The following is a 14,950-nucleotide window of genomic DNA, read 5'->3' as shown; positions in this document are numbered from 1 at the left end:
GGCATCACCCTTGTTAGCGGATGATAGTTGAGGTAACCTCCCCCACCCCCCCAGATAGAAACGCAAAATGACATATTATTGTTGGTCTTTTTTGTTTTTTCCTTATATAAGCAGCACATTTATGTGTGTTTTAAAACAGACATTGGCTTCTCACTAGGAATCACTTTAAATATTTGGCTATGTGCCAATATAGTAACTCACTAACTAAGGATCGGTTCTTTTGTTTGTTTCCTCAAAGGAGTTGTGCAACATCCTGCTAGTGCTGTGAATAAGAAAAGTGCTGAGTAATGCCAGATCTCACTCCTATGGCTGATGCAAACCTGGAGAATTTGCATCATCATTCAGCAAGAGTAACTTAGTATGACAGGAGAGCTTAAATACAAGACCATGCGGAAGCTGAGCTGGCTTCCAGTGATAGAACAGCACCAAGGTAGCCGTGTGAAAGGGCAGGTGTTCTTGAGAGGCATTTAGATAGCAGTGAAAAGTAAGAAACACCTGAAGAGTTTTCTACCTGTTGGCACAAGTGGGTTGAAAGGCTACAGGCAGTGTGTGTGTGTAAAAGCAATTAGCTAAACAAAGGCAGAGAGAGAGAGAGAGAGAGAGAGAGAGAGAGAGGGAGAGAGCACGAAAGAGGAAAGAAAGACCTGAACTGCCTTTGGAGTTTTCAAAAATTCTTTCTTGGGTCCGTGGGCAGCATTAAAGCATGTTTAGGAAGCCTCCTGTATCAACAGTCTCTAATGGCAGCTACCTGCAGGGGCAATCTAATGGCAAGTTGCCCTCTGTGTGTGACACCAAGACAGCCCAAGAGGATAAAGTGGTGCTGAAGAAGAAAGTAACTCTGCTGAGAGGCATATCCATCATAATTGGCACTATCATTGGAGCAGGAATCTTCATCTCTCCCAAAGGAATCCTCGAGCACACAGGCAGTGTGGGAATGTCCTTGACTGTCTGGACTGTCTGTGGCATCCTTTCACTCTTTGGTAAGTTTGTGGAAGTTTATAATTGATCCTTGGGGGTAACTGGCAGATGTTTTAACTGTTTGATAATGGAGAGCAAAGCCTGGTTTGAGACCCAGAACTAATACTGGTTTGGTCGGGGGGGGGGGATGTTGCTACTTGGTAGGCCCTCACACAGCCACGCAAAACTCTGCTGAACAATTGTATAAGGACTTCGAAGTCCGAACGATATTCCTGATGACTTCCTGAAGTAATTGGAGAGAGGAGTCTCCTTTATCACATCATAAAGTTTGCTTTTTGTATCGGCTTTCTGCTTGAGCTCTAAGAACAAGTTACAGCATGCTTGCAGAGTGTTGGCAGATGGGGAAATGAACTACTCCATCTGAAGATCATCTGTGAACCATATGCCTTGTTCCACATTGGTTAGATGCCATGTCAAATGGACTAAACTTCTGCTGAACTATTTGCTAGCAAGAAGAAGGGAGTGGTGTGGGGGAAGATTCACACTGATTTTTTAAAAGGAGAGATTTCTGAGGCTTGGGTCTGCCTGGAATTTGTGTATAATGACCTGGAGACCCTCATCTCTAATCCCAAATGTTGTGAAAGTAAGGCACCCTGCCCATGGTTAGAAGAACTCTTATCTTGGTTATTGCATCTGTAGTTCTAGCACTTGTAGTTCAAGCCTTGTTATTAAAAATAGGTTTTGGAACGCTCAAATTAAGTCTTAAGCAGCAATCCTATACCCACTTACCTGGCAGTAAGTCCCATTGACATTTGGACATACTTCTGAGTAGACATGTGTAAAATTGTATTGTTGGGACAAGTGTTAGTAGTTGGCCTGACTTTTTTAAATTTACGGAAGTATATGCCAGCTTTTTGCAAATATTTGTCAACTATATAGGGAATACAAAGAATTACATTGATTCGGCAGTTCCCTCCCCCTTAAATCTATGAAACAATGAGTTCCTTGATTGTCATAATAAGTTAATCTCAAAGAAGCTGAAACACTTCATGACTATAGGCATGATTATTAGCCCAGACTGCTTATTGTTTGGGTGGGAAATCTCCACTCAAGAAGTGGAATGTCACCTTGTGTCAACTTATTATGCACTTAAAAGACAGAGACAACACTTCATCTACCCTTGCTTGACATACAGCTGGACAAAGTCAAAATGAATTTACCCTTCTCAACTTTATAACATGTAAATTTGCATTTTGTGTTAAATACTCCTAAAAAGATTTGGCCAGTAAAGGTCTTCCTAATGTTCTCTGTACATCTTTGACTACAATATGATTGCCACTGCCTTCAAACAGTTCCATCTTCCATTTTTTTTCTTCATGGATTTTGCAAGAAGAGATACAGTTACAGAATTCTTAAATTTAAAAAAACCCAGGTAGCTGTGAAATTCTTAAATGTAATTTTATCGTTAATTTATAATCAGCGGTCCTTCTCTGTGAGCCCCTGCCAAAGGAAGTGAGGCGGGTGGCTACTAAGAAGAGGGCCTTTTCTGCTGTGGCACCCCGGCTGTGGAATGAGCTCCCTAGCGAGGTTTGCCTGGCACCTACATTGTATCCCTTCCTGCGCCAGGTGAAGACCTTTTTATTCCCCCAGGCATTTTAGTATTTTAGTTTTCTAGTCTTTTAGCTTTGCTATGTAAACCTGTATTTTAAATCTCTGCATTGCTGGTAGGTTTTATTCTAGTTGCATTGTTATATTGTGGTTTAAATGCTTTTATATTGTTGTATTGTTTTACTGTGTACTTTCTGGGTTTAATTTTTGTGAACTAGCCAGAGAGCTTTGGCTATTGGGCAATATAGAAATAAATAAATAAATAAATAAATAAAATATCTAAATTTAGGAGATGTTAATTAAAAGGGGATAATTTTCAAACAGCATTGGAATTTTTCTTAGAAAAGGGGTGTATGTTTATTTACCTATGTTAATTATATTCACTAGCTTTATATACAAAGTTGGCACAAAGTGCTATAGAGAGTGAGTTGAAAAGAAAGCCAAATTGAGGTGCAAGTGACTTGGTCAGGCCTATTTAAAGGCCCTTAGATATTATGTTTTAATTAATTGAAATTTTAAAAAGAGGAAGATTGAGACACTCAAATGTGACAATGAAAACATCCAATGAAATCCTGCAATAGTCTTAAGAACTGCTGATTAGTTCTATCAAAGTCCACAGTAAAATGAGAGACACTTTCCAATGAGAGTTTTGCTGTTGCCTGCCTTTGGAAATGGATTGTATCCTATGTTAAAAAGAAAGAGCATCCAAATTAACATCACTGTTCAGGGCACATTTTTTCAAATCACAATGATTCTTTCCTTGTCTCAACACAGTTTGAATAATGGCCAATTACGTGCAGAGGCTAAGAACACCCACAATCTGCTGTATGAAAGAACATAGCCTGCTGGGTCTGCTTGCAAAGTGAACTTTGCACACAGCCTGTGGCCACACACTTATTCAAACTCTATTGGCAGAAGACCAGTCAACGCAATGTTAACAAGTCTCCCTAAATATTTGTGTGCTTCTTTGGGGTGGGGGAAGGAGGATATATAAGAAATGTCACTTCTGCATGTATGCTAGTGAATGAGTGGAATGAAAATATGCTTATTAACAACAAATAAGTGCCTGATTATTAATTCTAAACATTTTAGATAAATATGACCTACTTGTCTTTCCAAAACCTTGTTTTAAGATTAAGTATATTTTCATAGGTGCTCTTTGCTACGCTGAACTGGGCACAAGTATCAAGAAATCTGGTGGGCACTATACATACATCCTGGAAGCCTTTGGCCCACTACCTGCGTTTGTAAGGGTTTGGGTGGAGCTGCTTGTCATACGGTAAGTAAACTCTGCTTATATATATTTTTGTCTACTCAGTGCCAGCTGCAGGTTTTTGAGGGCCTTTGGGCAAGACACCCTCAGTGGGCCCTCTCTCTTAGTGAGTCTACCTTCCCACTGTCCTTGCCATCTGCTCACCACCTCCTATCCTCTTTCTCATGCTTGCTATGACTTGCTTGCTTGACAGGCGGAGAGCTAGTGAGCAAGTAGGCAGTAGCATCTACTGCTTCTCCTTCTCACGTCCACCATTGTCTGAGCCAGGGCAAGAGGCAGGTGAACAACCAGGTTGCCATGGTGAAGAGGAGGAGCAACTCCAGGGGGCTTTTGTCACTGGGGCCCTGCTGGTATGTGGGCCCTTGGCAGGTGCCCGCCTATGCCTGCCTTTGATGCTGGCACTAGTTCTACTGCTAGTGTGCTTTTGAAAGTCAAAGAACATTAAAAATGTGTTTAATTTGATCTAGATTCCAAGCTGACAGGAAACATCAATGATACCCATTTAGTAAGTCAAATCATAATTATTGTTCAAAACTAATCAAGCCATATAATTATCTATCCTAAATTTTATTTTATTTATAAGATCTATGTCCCACCTTTTGGCCACAAGGGCCCCCAAGGTGGTTTACAATATAGATAAAAAGCATATACAGTAAAATCACGGTAATGCAACAATAAAATACAAGAGAATTAACAGAACAGCAATAACGGCACAATCCTATGAATGTTTAGACAGAAAAAAGTCCTATAACTCCCAATATTACCTACCCAGTGTGGCTGGCTGAGGAATGCTGGGAGTTGTAGGACTTTTTTCTGTCTAAATATGCATAGGATTGTGCCCTAGACCAATTAAAAGGCCTTCATAAAGAGGAAGGATTTAAGCAAATGCCTACCCTCATTTTTGTTCAAAATTTGGTTTGGTAGTCTGCTAGGAGGGAACTCCTTGATAACAAAGAAAACACAAATCCCAAATGCACATGAACTGCGTGCACACACACTCAAGGATTGCAAATATATTGAGGCTTTGCATATCAGTATGTTTCATGTTGTCTTTCTAATTAGAAAGTATTGTCTTTGTGGGATCATCTCAAAATTCAGTCTAGGGTCTTTGGATAATAGGCAAAAGTAGTTCTAAATTAATGTCCTGCTTTCTCTGAAAAAAGAGAATCCCACTAGAATCTGAGCGATAGATTTCCAGTGGGTTGGGTGTGGCAGACTATGAGGGCTCCCTGAGTGGGAGTGTTTCAGACAGCAACCAAAAGAAATTAAAGGTGAGGATGACTGCCAGGTGTGCTGTAGCAGGACCTGTTCATCTGGATCCTGATGAAAACGTTATCTTTAGGTGCCTTTTAGAAAATATGCTAATTTTTGTCAGATTGAATTTGTGTTTATTAGCTCCTGGTAATCAGAAAAGATTATACTTCCTCTAACATTTCATTCCCTGTGTGCAAAAGAAGTATAGCGGGCTAAACTGGTTCAGGACTACTAATATGCCCTGCCCCCCTTCAGAGATATTCCATTCTTAGAGTCTCTGCTGCTTGTTTACAACATTGTAAAACTACTATTTTCACTGCTAGTCAGGTATAATAATGAACACTACAGTGGCCAGTTATGTGAATGATTCAGTGTGTAGTATGCTATTGCTGTTTTAAATATCTCTTATACCACAGCAAACAAACACACTGTTAAGTGGCTGGCTAACTAATCTGGTTGCCTCTTGATCTATTTACCTAATTCTATATTTGAGAAGTTTGTATTACTGAAGGTAATTCACTCCAGTGAAATTAACATGCCATCACATTTCCTCTTTCCCTTCAGTCTGGACAGCTCATTTCAGTTGATCTTATTACAACATACACTTATGTAACTCTGTAGCAAGTAACAAAGGATCTGGTTAAAAACAACAGTGCTAAGTCACTATGAACAAGCAACAAAGGATTTGGTTAAAAACAACAGTGCAAAGTCACTATGAACTTGATGTTTCTTGGAAATACGTCACTCTCCTTACAAGATTGCGAGAGCACTGAATTAATTAGGTAAAAACGCTTACCCACACCCAATACTTGGATCAAATAAATGCAAAATATTTTTGAAACATTAAAACTGGCATGTGACTTGGGAGACATGCTTGTTCATACCTGTAGCTATCGAGAGCATCTCCTCTGTGAAAATTATGCATAGGTTTCTGATTTCTGCTATAAATTAATTGGTGTGGGCCCAATAAGTTTGATCCACTCTTGTGTTTCTAAATTCTATTTGTTTTTAAAGGATGGGGTAAATTCTCATGGGCTAACTAACCATGATGTACGCATGTGCATAAGATAGCCCCAATGCTGGTTTTTCTTTCATAAAGAAAGGAAAAACAGTTTTGTGAGATTGGATTTGGAACAGAGAAGGAATGAGGTGTTTGACTCTTTCCCTGTCCTCCGCTTCTCTACTCCAAGTTGCCTTAAGGACTTGCTTTCACTTTCATAGTGTAGTAACTATGGATGTCAGAGAATTCCGCGATGGATCTCGGTGAGGCCGAATGCCAGTGCATTTGGCCCCCCAAAATCCATCATGGAATGGCCTGCCACCCCACCACCCCCCGTGGATCCCCCCGGGACAAGATTTACCTGGGGCAGATGTTTTGGATGGCGGCAGCTCCAGTGGTGGCTTCGGCCATTTGCAGTCTGTGTTTTTTTTTCTCCCCCCCCCATAGACATGATAGGCTACGTAAAGACTTACGTAGCCTATCACATCTGGGTAAAAAAACCAAACAAACCGCGTATGCAAATGGCAGCGGCTATGGCTGCCGCCATTTGTGTTCCTTATTTTTTGCCGTCTTAGTCTATGCAAATATTTATGTAGACTAAGACGAAGACAAGAAAGGGAAATGTAAATAGCGCCCAGTACACTATTTGCATTCCCCTTTCTTTTCTTCGTCTTAGTCTACGTAAATATTGACTTAGACTAAGACAGCGAAAAATAAGGAATGCAAATGGTGGCGGCTGTAGCCGCCGCCATTTGCGTATGCATTTTTTTTTTTACCCAGAGCCCTCCGCGGCCAGAAATCCAGCTGCGGATGGCCCTGGCCTGGGCCGCAGAACACAGGCGGCGGTCGAGGATTCTGGGGGGGGGGAGGACCGGATCGCCTCCCCCCCCGTCGAGGATTCTGGGGGAAGGGACGGAACGCCTCCCTCCCACCATGAACAGAATCCGCGAAAAGGTAAGTGACTTTCGTATATCCCTATAGTAACCACAATTTTGGGGCTGCCCAGTTAGACTTTTCTGTCATGTTGCCATATGCTCAAAAGTCCCCATAATCCCTAATCTTGGCAGGTGTGTGCTGAGCTCAGTCATGATCAGTTATTTGCTGGAGATGCCAAATCTGCAAATATCTAATCCGAGATGAGTGTAATGCATACTGCACCATGTTTGCTCAGATCATGTGTTTCTGTACGCATCTGCAAACCACTTCTTCATGTTCAAAGAATAAGCCCTTCTGGAACATGAATAAGTGGGAGAAAATTTAGCTCCAGTGCCATGAGGACATCTACTTATTGTAGCCCTAGTTCTATTCTGCCAGAAGACAGCCTTTTATCAGCCTGGTAAATCTGGCCTATAGGGACCGCGGTGGCTTAGTGGTTAAGACGCTGAACTGCAGACCGGAAGGTCGGCAGGACAGCAGTTCGAGACCCGAGTGCCACGTGACGGAGCGAGCTCCCGTCTTCAGTCCCAGCTCCTGCCAACCTAGCAGTTCGAAAGCAAGAAATTGCAAGTAGATAAATAGGTACCGCTTTGGCGGGAAAGGTAACAGCGTTCCGTGCACCTCGGTGTTCAGTCATGCCGGCCACATGACCACAGAAGCGTCTTTGGACAGCGCTGAGTCTTCGGCTTAGAAATGGAGATGAGCACCACACCCTAGAGTCGGACACGATTAGTTGGGGACACCTTTACCTTTTTAAAGCTGGCCTAGAAACGATTAGTGTAATATGTAGAGGTACTGTGGCTGGAGGTAAGAGAGGTGGAGTAGAGTGAGGAAGTCACTTGAATCCATCCTGAATTGTTCTTTTTAGATGTTCTGAGATGAGCCACTTTCTTTTTTGAATTGCACTAAGTGTTTTCTGCAATCTGTTCACTCTGTCTGTGGCATTTTGTGAAACATGAGTTTCTTGTGGGAACTGAGGGATGTTCTCTGGTTTCAGGAAGGCCTGGTAGCTTTGATGCATGCATGATGTAGAAATGAAGTTTATGAAAGTCTCAAAATTATGAACTAAGAAAAAACCCACAGAAGTACATGTATTGCAGCTACAGAAAACTTGACAGAACAGGAGAATTTGTTCTCTCTTGACTTCCTGTTTAGATGGATTTCATGTATAAAAAATATTTCTTTTAAAGTGTGCAAGGTGCAATTTTTCTATTCATGGGAAGGGGAGCCACAATCTTGTGTGACTTTTGTTTTCTGATATTACATTGTTCACATGAATAGACTGTTCTCATGAACAATTAATAATTGCAAAGGTTACCCAGCTGCAATGATGTTTGCATCTGCTTTCAGAGAAACACTATGTTCCAAAGTTCTGCAAGTGGTGCAGGCTTAAAAACTTATATGAGAGTTGGTGATAGATTCAACTCCTATTGTATAATGAATATAAAACAGTGAGTGCCTATGTGATGTTGATGGATCTCTTCCTATTACTCTAACACAGAGCAAGGTATAACCTGTCAGGAGCGCCCTAGCTGCCTCTTACAGTCCCCTCCAATAGCCAACTCAAGACACAGATGAAAAGGATTCTTTCCAAGGCTTTATTCCTTTTACAACTGAATGACTCTTTCAGATGCTAATCACCAGCGACTAAGCAAGGAACTGCACTGGGGTAGTTAGCAGAGTAGCCTAAGTGCCGGGTAAGGCAGTTGGTCCCCGTTTGAAGGAGAACTGCAGGAAGACTCTGAACTTATGGGCTAGGGAGAGATCCTCCCTCTTTCCCTTGGGTCCTCAGGACGCGACCGTTGTTTTAGCACCAAGTGAGCAGAGTGCCTCCTTTCTGCATCCTCCATCTGTCGTCGCTCCCTGCGTCTGCGCTGAGCATCCAGCAAAACCCCCTCCCCCGCTTTCTCGCTGCCAGGGTCACTGTCTCTCTCAGGAATGCAGGCAGGAGGAATCTCTCCCTGCCGCTGTGCCTGTGAGAGATGAGCAAGCTCCTCTCCCATGGGTTGTTGCTCTTCCTCAGAATCAGAACTGCTCTGGGGCTCTATGGGCTTAGTCTCCACCCTGACATCACCCTTGTGTACACACGGAACTTCTCCATGAGCAGGTTTGTCATTCACTTCTATGGGAGGAGCCACCTGTGTGTGCAGACCTAGGAAGAGGGAAGCCCTTGTACACATCAGAGTATTGCTGTTTAAAGGTATATGAGCGTCTCTACATGAGGCTTTTATTGTGCACTCGTGACTGTTCACTCATGGAAGTTCACGGGTCCTTTTCACAATGCCGTCAACCTCCGATGCCTCTCGCGTTGTTTTCAAGGGTTAATTCACCATTTTAAAAGTCACCGAAAATACAGAAATATACCTAAATCACACGATAAAACGGTGCCATCTGCTGGTGGTATCAATGAACCATATGGGAGGAAACTGGCAAAACTGGGGGTGGGGGGAGAATGTGTATATTTTGCTGATCGTTAAACCTGCGAAGATTCCAGAAGACAGACAATGCTCCAGTAAGGCTGTGTGATTTTCACTAAATTAGCCTCTTTCTGCAAAGCATATGCTTCAAATTATATTACATTTCCTGCTGATATCAAATGGGATATGCTATCTAATAGTCAACAATTAACATTCTTAGTTGGGAATTATAAAACCTGGGTCATATATTTGGCCTTTAATACATGGCAAAGTTGTTGCCAAAATTACTTTTTTATTCCCCCCCCAATTTTTTTATTGTGAATTTTAACAAAACAACCGAAAAACATATCAAAACCTAAGAAAAAAAAAAGTAAAAGCAGCAGGACCGAATCTAGATACCAACGAATGTTTCAATTGCAAGTACTGCTATTCCGCTGTAGCAGGCAAATCAAATTGATCTCACAAAGTTGAAAATAACAAAAACTCATCATCAACCCCCACTAATTGATCCAGGGTAAAAACCATTTTATCTGTCCAGGTCAGCCATAAAAACATTTTCTTGCCAATTCTTAAATATGGATTTCCCCATAAAGTCAGTTTAGCTTGGAAAAATGGATCAAACTGTAACTGACGTGACATTACATGCCAAACTTCTCTGAGTGTCAAAATTGTGGGAGGAGCTCTGTCTACCTTAATATGCCAATAACCTAACGCCATCCATTTAAAGATAGGCTCCAGACAAGAAGATTCCAACACTGAGTAAGGTGGAAAATCTAATCTGAGTGGAAAAGACCAAAATTTAGTAGAGGTCAGCAAATAGGCCTGATGGTACATAGCTAGATCCGGAAATCCAAACCCGCCTTCATTAATTGGAAGTTGCATCCTTTTTAAAGGTATTGAGGAATGCCCAAAGAGTTTACAAAACATTATGCTTTTGGAAATATTTGCCAGGTATAAGTATAAATTACTTTCCTAATCTTCGGGTCCACTTGGCTTCCATAACGTATTATGGGGCTGCCCCACACTGCAGCACTACACTATGCAAAACTTCCATGTTGGCACCATCCCTTTCTTTGGGCCACACTGGTGCTTGGGTGGAGACCATCAAGCTGTGGTAGCGGTATGGAGCCTTAGCCCAGAAAAATGGTTTTCTTTGCTGCTGCTGTAACGTATGAACCAGCCCTAAGCTATCACTGATCATGTCACCTTTCCAATGGATAAAACAAGAGGGGAATTCTTAGAACTCCCTCAATGAATAAATGGCTGGGTATTTTGAGTCTTTTCTATGTTTATGTTTTTTCAATCAGGTATTATAATTTCTGCTTTGGTTAAGCTATCTATTTGAGAATCTATATTTGTGTGGTGAAGGCTAATGATCAATTTGGCAAATACAATGTATATTATATATTTCATGTAGGCATGTCTCCATATTCCCTTGTAAGTGACCAGTCTTTCTCTCTCTGTACTGTAGCCCAGCTGCCACAGCAGTAATATCCCTGGCATTTGGACGCTACATATTGGAACCATTTTTTATGCAGTGTGAAATCCCAGACCTTGCTGTCAAACTGATCACAGCTGTGGGAATCAGTAAGTACCTGTTTTTAGGAGAAAGAGGTTGAAGCAGGTGATAAGCAGCAGACAATTTGGATAAATTCTGCATTCAGTGCATTCACAATGCAAATCATATGAGTGACTGTGCTTGAGATTAAAATTAAGGCAAATTAAAATATAAACTCTGAGTTGTTTTAATGGTCTCAAAAATAAATTGTTTTTGAATATACCTCAGAATGACCGTACAGCACCCTTAACAGAATATATGAGTGAATCTATATGTGTGTGTATGGGGGGGGGGGGGTTGTCAAAGGAAGGGAGATATGGACAAGTTATAACAAGAGGCCTATATTTGGCAGGGGTGGGGTGGAGGAGAGAATATGAAAGCTACACCCACTTGCAAGGTGTTCTGGAGTTGTGGTGGCTGAAGTGAAACACTAGCAGCAGCAGTTGGATGAGGCTACTACAGTGAGGTGCTGGTACAGGTGAAAAATAATAAGCCTGGGTTAGGCAAGGTAAGACACAAATGCAGGTACAGCAAGAAAAGGAGATAATGGCTGGGCTGCTGTAGGAAGCAGCAGTGGAGTTGAGGAGATATGGTTAACATGTTAGATAGGAACCTTTGGCTCACAAGGTTTATTCCTCATTTTCCAAAGGTAGTTTCTTGCTGGATTAAAATGCCTGTAGTTCCCTCTTCTGGGGAGCTGTCATGGTGGTGCAGGCAACTGGGAACAGACGCCTACTCTCCATAATCCAGGCAGTGAGCCACCTGGCACCTTAACAGTTCTTAGATAGACAGGAAAAAAGAAACATATTCTGTGTTTGTAGTTGGTGACTGCTAGCTCACCTGCAGAGCCTGAAAATGTGGTATAGAATCTTGGGCATTGTCCCATTATGGCCTAGATTCAAGTATGATATAGTGGGAGGAGGGGTATACAAGTAACCAGGCATGAGATGGACGGATGCGTCCAGATTGATGAATAACTGGGAGAAGCTAGGACCTTTGCTGGGCATTACCTACCTTCCTTCAAGGAAGCGAGGGTGCCAGTCATCCTAACCTGAGAAATTTACCGCTGCGTGTTTAAACTTGCCTTGCAGTGCCAGTTGCACTTGTGTGACACTATATGTCAGGGCCTATGGTGAAAGGGTATATCATTATGATATTAAGATGTTGCTTATGACTCTAGTCAGTGTTCTGCAATTGGAGATCAAATGTGTAAATAGAAGAATGTGGATATTGAGCCCTTTCAGTGACCTTTGATACCATCAGTTGTTTGTTGAACATGTGTGGGAGCTGACAGTGCTTCAATATCTTCTCTCGGTTTCACATATTTCTCTCCTCTCTACTCCTAACCAATTAAATTCCAACGACCTCAGTAATTAGGTACAGACTTCGTGTGGGACTGGATATGAAAAAGCTGACTGTAACTAAATCTGTTGAGGACTGAAATATTAATGTATTCAGATACTGTGTCATGGAGAGGACATGGACATTTGCTGTTGATAAGGTTTGGCCTTTCTATGGAGGCCACTACAGGTAGTATATTACACAGGTGCTCTGAAGTCAGCCTCTGGCTTCCTATTTTAACTTATAATGCTCCAAATGACTTGGCTACACCAGCTGCTGGGGAATATGGGTGAGAGGGTGCTGTTGCACTCATGTCCTGCTTGTGGGTTTCCTGTGGACAGCTGTTTGACCGTTGTGTGAACAGAATCTGGACTAGATGGACCCTTGGTCTGATCCAGCAGGGCTCTTCTTATGTTCTTATGCATTTCAGAATGCATAAGAATTCTGTTCATTCCTTATATCGTATTGTCACAAGCTCATGTTGCCTTGACTCAGTGGCATTGTGGGGAAAAAAGGAGAGCAAAAAAATAGGTTTTTTCGGACTATACCTCAGGAAATGCTGAACTCAAGCGTGCGTCTTTTGGAGACAATATAACATCTTGTGGAGGGATCAGCGCCTAATGTCAGAAAACGGCAAATCCACAGATTCCACTGCTTCTGCACCTATAGCATATCTATTCCAGAATTACTAGTAAAATAATGATGGCCTCTTATATAAACAGTTATTAGAAAGAAACAGCTATTCCAGATATTAGAAAGGAAATAAAAGGCATCAAAAACATGTGAAGTCATGCAAGGCAGTTCTAGTTAAAGAAGGAAATACACTCATTTGACATTTTCTTTTGTTGGCTCATCCTTGAACTTCCAGGTCTGCAAGCAAACTAAGTTATTTGTGAATGTGGATTTCTATCAAGCAGAAACATAATAGAAAGAATTGATGCCTCACCAAATTTATTTTTCTCTTAATTATGTTAAAACCCAAAGCTCTAAATGGAGAATTGCATTAAAGTTGTGAGTTGTAGAGGTTAATGCATAAAATATTTCATGGAAAGCTGACAGTAAAGCAGATGTTTGAAAACTGCAAAGGTTCCTGAGGCAGAATTGGTGGTGTGGTGGTGGTGGGAGGAAATTTCATTATACATTTTTTCCTAAGTGTCTTTAATTTAACCACAATGAGTGCATACTTTGGAATAAGATTTCAACATGATTAGTTTAATGGGAAAATCTTTGAGATAAGCTGGGATTTTATACAGTAATTAAAAAGAAGGAATCAGTATGGCAGGAGGGTGGAGTTCTCCTGAAATAATGACACCTGTGGAGGGAGATAGGTGTGAACAGCAAATTGTTGCCATGGGGACCAAATGAGAGGCTGTGCCCAGCAAGTTGGGTGAGTTGCTGCTTCAGTGAAACTAGAGTATCCTTTAGGAAGCCCTCTGAGTGCAAGTTATACTGCTGTCAGGAAAGGCCCTGAAAGACATGCATGAAGGAATAATTATAGTAAGGTGAACTGGGATGACACAAGTATGAGATATGCTAAAACCTGCAGAGAAAGCCAATTTGCCCTTGGAGAACAACAAAAAAACCCTACTGCCTGTTATGGTAGTATGTCAATCCTGCCCTGAGCCTGCAGGTAAGAGCCACCATCCAAGCCCCCTGGGAAAACAATACAGTTACTTCTAATGAACTAGGATGAAGAGAGTTCTCTATGGTCACTTGCTAAACTAGGGTAATAGTTTGAGAATAGGAATAACCAGAAGACCCATTAAGTTAAATGGTAGCAATGAGATACGTGCTGTGCTACACTTTAGCTACCCTGGGCTTTAATCTCAACAAGAATTGCAAACTAGTCAGGTGATATATGAAAACTCTGAAAAAGAAATTGTCTCCTTCTGTGGCCAATGCTCTAGCATTTGGATTATATCATATTCCCATTATCTTTAACAACAAGAACCTTCTCCTCCAGCGCACCAAAAATCAGGTATAAATTACTGATGGAAGAAAAGTAATTCTTATTCTAATATAATGCTAATATAATCTCTCTCTCTCTCTCTCTCTCTCTCTCTCTCACACACACACACACACACACACACACACAATACAATGTGTGTGTGTGTGTATATATATATATATATACACATACACACACATACAAAAATCCTGAATAAACATTGTACAGCTTCACTGCAAAATGTATAATTATTTCAGCAGGTAAAGATAAGAGTATCAAGGGTAATCAAAATCTGTAGCTAGAGGAGGGTGGCAGAAAATTATGGGAAGATAGAGGAAGTGATGTGCCAAGCTTGCCTGCATATGCTCCAGCCTCTCTTTTCAACAGTTAGGGAAGAAAAATATGTAATTAAGGCAGTGATATTATACAGTTACTTTGAAATAATAAATATGCAACACTGTACAACCAAATCATTTAAAAGCAGGGGAAAAACATGTGTAACCATTTATTTATTTATACATACAATTTATATCTGGGCACTTTTAGAAAAAAAATACTGCCAGGGTGGCATTACAGTCACTAAAACAATTTAAACAATGGAAGAGTAAAAGAACCAATCAATAAAAACAACATGAAATAAAACAGCAAGAACAGATTAAAACACGGTAGTAGAAAGAGAGGCAAGCTAAAATAATTT

The 14,950-nt window shown here is 41.2% G+C and overlaps 1 protein-coding gene across 1 annotated transcript in view; it reads left to right on the top strand.

The window, feature by feature from the left end:
- The first annotated feature begins 402 nt into the window (after window positions 1-402).
- Window positions 403-14,950, top strand: part of SLC7A11 (solute carrier family 7 member 11) — an 85,161-nt gene continuing 70,613 nt past the window's right edge. Inside the window, exons 1-3 of the mRNA XM_084856069.1 lie at window positions 403-980; window positions 3,679-3,805; window positions 10,878-10,993. Coding sequence (XP_084712195.1) covers window positions 704-980; window positions 3,679-3,805; window positions 10,878-10,993 — 520 coding nt within the window. The 5' untranslated portion in view covers window positions 403-703. The remainder of the gene's footprint in view (window positions 981-3,678; window positions 3,806-10,877; window positions 10,994-14,950) is intronic.

Source organism: Heloderma suspectum, chromosome 5 (assembly GCF_057233095.1).
Source record: "Heloderma suspectum isolate Gila_16-S chromosome 5, 16-S_ref, whole genome shotgun sequence".
NCBI lineage: Eukaryota > Metazoa > Chordata > Lepidosauria > Squamata > Helodermatidae > Heloderma > Heloderma suspectum.
This window is presented reverse-complemented; position numbering and strand designations above follow the sequence as displayed.